We start from the raw sequence: 9,774 nt of genomic DNA on the forward strand, positions 1-9,774 counted from the left end.
CTTCCTTCCTTCCTTCCTTCCTTCCTTCCTTCCTTCCTTCCTTCCTTTTTCTTCCTATTTCATTTTTGCTTTCTCTGACAGGTTTCTCTGTGTAGCCCTGGTTATCCTGGAACCTGTTTTGTAGATCAGGATGGCTTTGAAGTTGTGTAGATTTGCCTACACCTGCCTCTTAAATCCTTAAACTAAGGTGTGTGCTACCATATCCAACCCTAAGACCCTGCTTTGAAAAACAAAAATGAAACAAAACACTCAACAAAAAAGTGGAAGATGATAAAGTATGACACTTCTTAGAGATGACTTAAGTGGTCATAATTACAAGAATAATAGAAGGGACTGGAGAGATGGTTCAAAGATTAAGAACACTGGCTGCTTTTCCAGAGGTCCTGGGTTCAATTCCCAGCACACAGATGGCAGCTTACAATCATCTGTAACTCCAGTGAGAATTCAATGTCCCTTCTGGTTCTGAGGACACCAGGCATGCATATGGTGCACAGACATACATGCAGACAAAATATCCATACACATAAAACTTAAAAAAAAAATGGTGGTGGCTGAGTGTGATGGTGCAGGCCTGTAATTCCAGCGCTTGGGGAAGCAGAGGCAGGTGGATCTTTGAGAGAGATCTCCAGGACAGCCAAGGCTATACAGAGAAACCCTGTCTCAAAAAATACCAATAAACAAACAAAATGGTGGTGGAAGCCAGGTGTGATGGTGTATGCTTACAATCAATCCCAGCACTTGAAAAGCTGAGGAGGGGTACCATTGTGGATTTGAGACCAGCCTGGACTGGTCAGAATGAAACCTTTTCTCAGGAAAAAAAAAAAAATTGTTAGTAGAAACAGAAATGGGAAAAAGAATTCTATTGAAATCTGAGATGAAAGCAAGGAATGTCTTGTATCATACTGGAAACTGGAATAAAATCCATTCTTGTTACAAAGGAGCAAATAGCTTGGCTGAATTTTTATAGGTTTTACAGAAAACAGAGATGTGGAGAGGTGAACTTGACTCACCTGTTAGTCTTTCCCTGAGATCACGTGAAGAAGAGGTTGTTGGCCTCTGCTGCCTGCGTGCTGGGACTACAGGCATGTACCAACATACCAGGTGTGCACTACCACAGCCGGTAAGTGCCACCATGCCAGGTGTGTGCCACCATGCCAGGTGTGTGCCACCATGCCAGGCATGTGCCAGCACACTGCTGGGGAGAAAGCCCAGGGCTTCCTGTGTTCTGGGACAGCATTCTTCTACTAAGCTACAGTCCAGCCCAAACCTTGAGTGCAAAGGTTCTCTAACTTCTCGAGGTCCTCCATCTTCATTTCCCTTTAGTCTATGCTAACTGGCATTCTTATCCATACTCATAAGTCATAAACAAAGTCTTTTATGTAGATGATTCTCATATTTGTATATCTAGGTCAGGGCATTTTGCCTGTGGAGACTGGACCTGTGGAGATTTGGGTATCACCAAATTCACACCTAAATTAATAACTTCGTAATGGTGGCACAGGAATGTCCTCCGAGCACACTTCGGTTCATCTGTTCTGATCAGAGCATCACTGTCATTGCTTCTCTTTCTATTTACCCCTTTCTGTGTGTGAAAAGCACTGATGGGATGCCTTCTCGACTCTGTAAACCCTGTGATTGCCTCTGTCTCTTCCCATATCCAGTCCATCACCAAAATTATTCTAAAGGGTAGTAACATTATCACCTTAATTTTTTTTAGGGGTGATATCTTGAGACAGGTTCCTACAATGTAGACAAAGCTGGCCTTTAAATTATTCAGTAGCTCAGGCCTTGAGTTAATGACACTTTTGTCTTGAGCCCCCAAGTGTTAGGGTAGGTGTGTGCTATCACACCTGATGGTACATTTCTTTATTTCTCCATTACAACTGCCCATTTCCTCATCATCTCTCATCTTCCCTACTGAAGTATCCTTTTCTCTGCCTTCATGGTGCTGGCATTACAGTAGTATACCACCATGTGTGGTTTTTGTTTCATTTTTGTCGTGCTAGAAACTGAACCCCAAGTTCCACTGATGGACTGCTTGCATGGCATGAATGGAGCCTGGGTTTCCATCCCTAGCAGGAATAAGACAAGTTGTGGTGCACAGGCACCAACTCCCAGGACTGAGGGTCTGTGAAGAGGAGAATGAGGCATGCAAAGTCATGCTCGGGTATATAGGGCATTCAAGGCCAGCAAGAGCTACACGAGACCTCAAAAACAAAAGCAAGGGCTAGAGAGGTGGCTCAGTGGGTAAGAGAGTTAACTGTTCTTCCACTGGACTCAAGTTCAAATTCTGGCAGCTACTTTGGGTGGCTCTCAATCATCTGCAACTCCAGCTCCAAGAGAATCTGCCCCCTATGGCTCAGTAGACCCCTGCACTTACATGTCCACACACACACATACATACATACACACACAATTAAAAACAATAAAGAATGAAATCTAACATACAAACAAATAAGCAAAAAATAGGAACAACAAAAGACTATTGTATCATTGGTTCCCAATGAGCAGGGCCTTGGAATATTCATGACTTTATGCAGCACTCTCATGCCTTGCAGTGGCTTAGCCAGTGAGACACTAGCAAGTAGCTGGCCAGTGTTGTAATTGGTGAGAGACCCTGCGGAAAGAGACCTCGGAGGATCAGGGTCTCTCAGAGGCAGTCCAGTGCCATTGAGCTGTCGTCTGCATATGGTGGCTTGAGGGGCCTTAGTACACCACCCGGGTCACAAAAGCCTCCAGCTACACTAAGCCAAGACCCAGAATCGCAACAACAGGGAACCGACTGCTAAGCTGAATGTGACAGGGGCGCCTTTTCTCCTTGCAGTCTGAAGCAGAAGGACTGTTGGAAATTCTAGGTCAGTCTCACCTGCAGAGTGAGACTCTGATGAACAAACAAACAGAAAACAATGTTAAAAATATAAAAAGAAAAAGGTTTTTATGTTAGGGCTGCTGTAGTGCAGGAAGTAGAGTGATTGCCTAGTCTGTGCGAGCCACAGACAAAACAAAACAAACAGAATTCCCATAACAGCAGCAGCAGCCCTAATATAAAACATATAATAAGTGACAGAAAGAGAATGTATTAGAAATGTGGTGCTGCCACCATAAACCACACCTAAAATTTGTACCATTCACTTTGGGCCTCAGTGGCAGGCAAAGTCCGGAAGGACAGAGAAGAGCCTGTTAGCAGAGACAGGAGAAGTGAGAAGGCTGCTGTGGAACTTGGAGAAAGAGGGACTCAAGTTGGGGAGTTGTCTATCACCTGCAGCAACTTGGATGCCAGAAACCATTTCTAATTAAGTTGTGACTTTAGCTAGAGAGATTTCCTGGCATAATGCTGAAAATGCCAATTGTCTTGTTTTAGCTTCCTGTGATAAGACATTTCAGGAGACATGCATTGGAGGGGGGAAGAGGGAAGATACAGGCGGGGCAGAGTGGCGGGATCCATGGAGCCAGGAGTGGTGACTCACACCTGTAATTCTAGTAGCATTTGGGAGGGTGAGGCAGGAGCATTGCTGTGAGTTTGAGGCCAACCTGGACTTAGTGAGTTCTAGGACAGCCTGGACTACAGTGTGAAGCCCTGTTTCAAAAAAACAAAACACGCACATTAATATATATATATATATATATATATATATATATATATATATATTCAGTTTTCCAGCAGAATTTAGAGAAAATATTTCTAAAATGACTTGAAAGGTTGAAAAGTAAGATCCTTTTCTCTTCCTTTTCAGTTGACTCTCTGCAGAGAACCTGGATTAAATTACTAGCATACACATCAGGTATGCTGCCTGTAACTCCAATTGCAAGAGATCAGATGCCCTTTGACCTGACCTCTATTATAGTATACACAAACTCACAGAGGTATGAGCGCGCACGTGCACGCACACACACACACACACACACAAAGTAGACAAATAAACAAACTTTTAAAATTTGTTATTTATTTGTTATTTATACAGCATTCTGCCTCCATGTGAGCCTGTGCATCAGAAGAGGGCACCAGCTCTCACTATAGATGGTTATCAGCCACCATGTGGTTGCTGGGAATTGAACTCAGGATCTTTGGAAGACCAGCCAGTGTTTCTAACCTCTGAGTCGTTTCTCCAGCCCAACAAACCTTTTCTTTTCTTTTTTTTTAAGGCTCTTTTTCTTCCTTCCTTTTTCTTCTTCTTCTTCTTTTTTTTTTTTTTTTCCTCAGATAGGATTTCTCTGTGTAGCCCTGGCTGTCCTAGAACTCACTCTTTAGATCAGGCTAGCCTCAAACACAGAGATTTGCCTGTCCTTACCTCCTGAGTGCTGGGATTAAAGGCATGTATCACCATGCCAGGACAAAAGACTCTTAAAGTAAAAAATAACCTTGGGACCAAAAAATAAAAATCCTTGTTGGATATAGCTGTCTGAATCTCTAAATTCAAGGCCTTCCTGGTCTAAACAAAGAGTTCTGGATCAGCCAGGGATACATAGTGAGATCCTGTCTGCGGTGGTTTGAGCAGGTATGGCCCAAATATGGCCTGCATAGACACGTGTGTCTGAGCAGTTGGTCCACAGGGAGTGGCATTATGAGGAGGTGTGGCCTTGATGGAGTAGGTGTGGCTTTGTTGGAGGAAGTGTGTCACTGTGGGGGCCGGCTTATGTACTCAAGTTATTCATAGTGTGGCACACATTCTTCTTCTGCTGGCTGTGCAGAACTCTCAGCAACTTCTCCAGCACCATGTCTGCCTGCACACTGTCATGTTTCCTGCCATGAAGATAATGGACTAAACCTCTGAAACTGTAAACCAGCCTCAGTTAAATGTTTTCCTTTATAAGAATTGCCAGGAAGTGAAGCCAGGTGGTGGTGCACGCCTTTATTCCCAGCACTCGGGAGGCAGAGGCAGGTGGATCGCTGAGTTTGAGGGCAGCCTGGTCTATAGAGTGAGTTCCAGAAATAGCCAAGAATATACAGAGACCCTGACTTGGGGGTTGGGAATAGGGGTGGGGAGGGAAGAAAATAAAAATGAATTGCTGTGGTCATGTGTCTTTTCACAGCACTGAAAATCCTAATTAAGACACTGTCTCAAAAAAAAAAAATAAAGTAAATAATAATAAAATCCAGATCTGCTCGGCATGGTGGTGCACGCTTGTAATCCCAGCACTTGGGAGGCAGAGGCAGGTGGATCTCTCTGAGTTTGAGGCCAGCCTGAGCTACACAGTGAGTCCAGGATAGCTATGGCTACACAGAAAAACCCTGTTTTGAAAAACTGAAAAAAAAAAAAAAAAAGAAAGAAAGAAAGAATCATGAGCATCTGAGGCAGCTAAGCATAGGAAAGTTTGGTGCCCTGAGACTGCCATTTGGTTTTAGTTACACACACTACCCCCCTTATAATAATGCACTTGGCAGCCTTGTTCCTTCATCTGCACAAAGAAGACAGACACACGCCCCTCTCCCAGCAACACACCCAGCAATTTTAGGACCCCTTAGCCTCTTACTTGCATTGGATTACAGATTCTCCCGTCCTTGAACAATGATATGAGCTCCCCTGCCCCTGGTAACAATCAAATTCAGACAGTTTCTATTCAAATGTATTCCCAACATATTCAGGTATGAAGAACTAAAGGGCTGATCTGGTCTGAACTGGTTCTGAGTGCATGCACAGTAAGACAAAACTGTCCTCTGGTGACTTTTTAGAGAGAATCCCCTATTTTCCATCTTATGTATAACCCGGCGTGCATATGATAAAATCATACGCACTATGAGAAGGAAAATGAATGAATGGCCTAATCTATTAATCAAGATAGTGAACCTTATAGACTACATACATTCCTTAGGAACCAGCTTCTTTCTTTGAACCCCACAAAAGAAAGCCCCAAACAACACTTGGAGCCCTCGAGTGCCCTTTTTCATGTCAGCCAGTTATCCCCTCTCATCTGTGTTATCAGTTTGCTCCAGATAAAATTGTCTTGCTTCTTCTGTAAATCTGTGTGGGCCTTTATTTCCAATCACTTGAATATGAACCTGAAAACACCTGGCTCAGACCCAATTCATCAGAAACACATTGAGTGTGAGAGTAAGAGAGTGGGGTTAAGGAAAGACAGTATTGGGCTAGAGAGAGATGGCTAGAGGTTAAGAACACTGGCTGTTTTCTAAAGGTCCTGAGTTCAATTCCCAGTAACCACAAAACCATCTATCATGAAATCTGGTGCCCTTTTCTGGTGTGCAGGCACACATGCAGGCAGAATGCTATATAAATAGTAAATAAATAAGAAAGAAAAGACTGGATTTTAACACCCCAGAGTGGGTTTGGTTTCTTAAAAGAAAGTTGTGGAGCCCATGGTGTTAAAGAAAAATTTAATAGTCAAAGGAAGAGTAGTCTTGGACTAAGAGATAGAGATAATTAAAAATGAAAAGATGTCCTTAGCACTGCAAAAGTACAGAACAAAAGAGAAAGGAGTACCTGTAATCCCAGCACTTGGGAAGCAGAGGTAGGAATGCTGTGTGCTAGAGGCCAAGACAGATGGATTGTGAGTTCCAAGATAGATGGATGGGTAGATAGATAAATGATATGAGATAGATAGATAGATAGATAGATAGATAGATAGATAGATAGATTGATAGATAGATGATAGGCAGGTACATGATAGTAGATAGATGGATAGATAGACTAGAGGGCTCTGTATTCACTTGCAAACAGTGGCCATTTCTTGTTCAAAAGTCAGGACATTTTTGAAGTAGAGCAAGGAGCCAAGAGCTCTCCCACAGAGCAGAGTCAGCCAAGGGAGGAAATTATCCGTACACTGAGACTTGTGGTAGAGAGGAAACCAGGGCTCTATGGACCAGTGCTGGGCTTGGCGACTCATACCTGCTCAGCATTTAGGCAAGAGGAGCCTGAGATTGAGGCCAGCAAGACATATCCAAGAGGGTCTGTGTTCCATTCCCCATAGGGTTCTGAAGGAGACTGTCTTTTGTGGTCACCCTCTCCCTGTGTAAGCCTCAGCATGTTAGTTGGGAAGGAGGAAGATAGAACTCATTTTTAGGACATAGGCAGTGGTGTGTTAGTAAATATTTAACAGCTGGTCTCCAGGAGGGAAGAACCTTAAAAGCCCTGATTTGCAGAGATTGACAGTTTCTCTAGCATAAATTATTCCATGAAGTCTAATTTTAAGCTTCTAATGTGACATGTGACATAAGTGAACCATTTGCCATCAGCTGTCATAAGGCAGTATGAGCCTGCTTTACGACACCACTGAAGATCCCTGAGCCTGGAGAAAAGTACCAGAGATTTAGCCTTCCGATTTAGGGGATGACACTGTGGACCTCAAACCTGATCCTAATGGTGGGATGGATGAAAATGTGATGTGGAAGAACCTACAGAAGGTGGCTGTATTTTGTAAGACTGTGAAGGAAGTGAAGTATTGGGGGCCAGAAGATAGATTACTGTGGGTTGCTGTGTTGGCCTCCCCCACCCTGAACACCCTGGTTTGCATGATTTTATCCAGTGTTCCACCCTACCCTGATTCTGGACCTGGCCAAAGTGACATGCTTTATCAATGGAACAAAAGTAAACAAAGTGTATGTTAGAAGCTGGACAATCATTTACGCTACAATTGACCTCTTGGAGTCCAGCCACTGCCTTTTAAAGAAGGTTGGGCTAGAATGGTCAGAAAAAGGCTGCTGTGGATTTATTTATTTATTTATTTTTGCTTGTGTTCCCTCAAACTTCATATGTTGAAGCTGGGCCTGTGTCTGTAAACCCAGGGTTTGTGTTGCTAAGGCAGAGAGTGTTTAGCCAAATCTGAGCTGCATTGTGAGTTTCAAGCCAGCTTGGGCTATGTAAGGAGACCCCGTTTCAAAAGGGGGGAGGATCATGTTGAAATCTGAATCCTAAAGTAATAGTGTTAGGAGGTGGAGCCTGTGGGAGACTGCTAGGTCGTAAGAGTGGAGCCTGGCGAGGGGATTCAGGTTCTGTGAAAACAGATTTCAGAGTTTCCTCCTGGCTTTCTGCCTAGTGAAGAAACAGAGAGAGGAGACCCTCCCGGACAGGAGCTTTGCACTCTCGATTTCCTGTTCCTTCCTGCTTTCTAGCAATCCAAGGACTTTATATATATTTAAGTCTCTAAGCTATCCTCTCACCATCCTCACTTACGAATGAGAAAACTTATTATTAACCACCCAGGTCACTGAGCTACTGAGTGGCTCTGCAAGTGTGGGAGCCCAGGTGGGGTTGCTGCATAACTGTGCTGGGTCTTGAAGAAGGAAGAGAGCAGGAGCCATTCAGGAAAGGAGAAAAGACATGGTGAGGATTGCTGTCTCCAGACCTAGCACGGAGCTTGTGGTAGCCTTGCATTTTGTTTCTAAGCAGGAAGATTTCCTCATCTTCTCTCTAGCTCTCTTCTCTGTGAAGTAATTCTTTCTTTCCTCTACCTTTGATCCTTCATTTGTTTTTGAGACAGGATTTCTCTGTGTGTCCTTGGCTGTTCTGGAACTCTGTAGACCAGGCTGGGTTTGAACTCACAGAGGCCCGCCTCTGCCTCTGCCTCAGAGTGCTGGGACCAAAGGCACGCACCAACACTGCCCAGCTCCAAGACTGAATTTCTTCTTCTGAGTTCTATTTGACCTTTTTCTGACATGAGGACTGTAATCCTGAGGTATGGTGTTTTACTTTTTCTCTTTTTACATGAATGGGAAATTCTTGCAGAAGATGAGGTGGTTATTGACAGATCCAGGGACCAGAGAAATCACACACTCACCAGTAATCAACCCTTGGCCTGGGGAGTGGCAGGCTCACATGTGGAGGGTTAGATTCTGAGAGAGAGAAGCCAGAGGGGATGAAGTTTCTAAAGAAGCAAAACTTAACATTTTCCAGCTCCCACCAGGTGGACCTGACCAAGCTTAGAGAACCTGGAGATTTCGAGCCCGGGTGCTGGAAGGTAGGATGGTTTGGGAAAGGAAGTCAGAATCAAACTTGGGGAGGAGACTTTTTCCCTTCCTAGAGAGGTCAAGTTTGGGGGCAGAGCTGTAGACCATGAACCTACCTGGGTCAGCAAAGCTGATGATCTCATATTCTTGTCCCTGGTCATGCTCCAGTGGGGTTTCCTGCTGAGGCCTACAGATGTGTCGCAGCGCCGTCTTCAGAGCAGCTCTGGACACAGGCCGGCTCAGTGTGGGGCGCTGGCGGAGATGCAGTTTTTCCAGGATACTTTTCTTGGCCAAATCGAGAATCAGCTCCCGCTGGCTCTCCAGGTCAAAGGTGGCCCCCCAACATGCTGGACATGTAGCACCAGTTTTGAGGTTGGCCACTGTGGCTGCAGTCAGGAACAAAAGAGCCAGGAGCAAGGAGGAGGTCATTGCTGAGGGAGATCCTCCTTGAAGGATGCAAAGCCACCTCAGCGTCTCAACATTAGTGGCCTCAACTCTGTTCTAGCCACCAGAGACCCTGGGAGGAGTGTGCCTCCAGCTGGCATGATTCTTTCTGTCAGAGACACAGCAGCCAAACATCTGGCTTAAAAAATGAAGCCTAAACAGGTGGAACTTGGCAGAATGCTCCAGTAGGGCAGTGGAAGTACAGGGGGAGGGGTGGGGATTGGGCAATGAGGGTGCTTTGAAGAAAGAGTTGTCTGTCTCTTGCCACTGCTGGTTGGTTGTTAATTAAATAAACTTACAGGCCTGGGGACAAAGGTTAGAGAATTGCTGTGAAGCCTGGGGAAAAGGCGCTGAGCAGAGCTTTTGTGATTGTTGTGATTTCAGGGGCTGAGGCATGACAATCACAAGAACTCAGGCCTTAAAAAAAAAAA

The 9,774-nt window shown here is 44.6% G+C and overlaps 1 protein-coding gene across 1 annotated transcript in view; it reads right to left on the minus strand.

Annotated features, from left to right (window-relative positions):
- Inhbc (inhibin subunit beta C) overlaps window positions 1-9,521 on the minus strand; it is a 13,684-nt gene extending 4,163 nt beyond the window's left edge. The window contains exon 1 of the mRNA XM_055611966.1: window positions 9,016-9,521. Coding sequence (XP_055467941.1) covers window positions 9,016-9,328 — 313 coding nt within the window. The 5' untranslated portion in view covers window positions 9,329-9,521. The remainder of the gene's footprint in view (window positions 1-9,015) is intronic.
- Window positions 9,522-9,774: the final 253 nt, after the last annotated feature.

The sequence above is a fragment of the Psammomys obesus genome, unplaced genomic scaffold, assembly GCF_907164565.1.
Source record: "Psammomys obesus unplaced genomic scaffold, mPsaObe1.curated_primary_1811, whole genome shotgun sequence".
Lineage (NCBI taxonomy): Eukaryota > Metazoa > Chordata > Mammalia > Rodentia > Muridae > Psammomys > Psammomys obesus.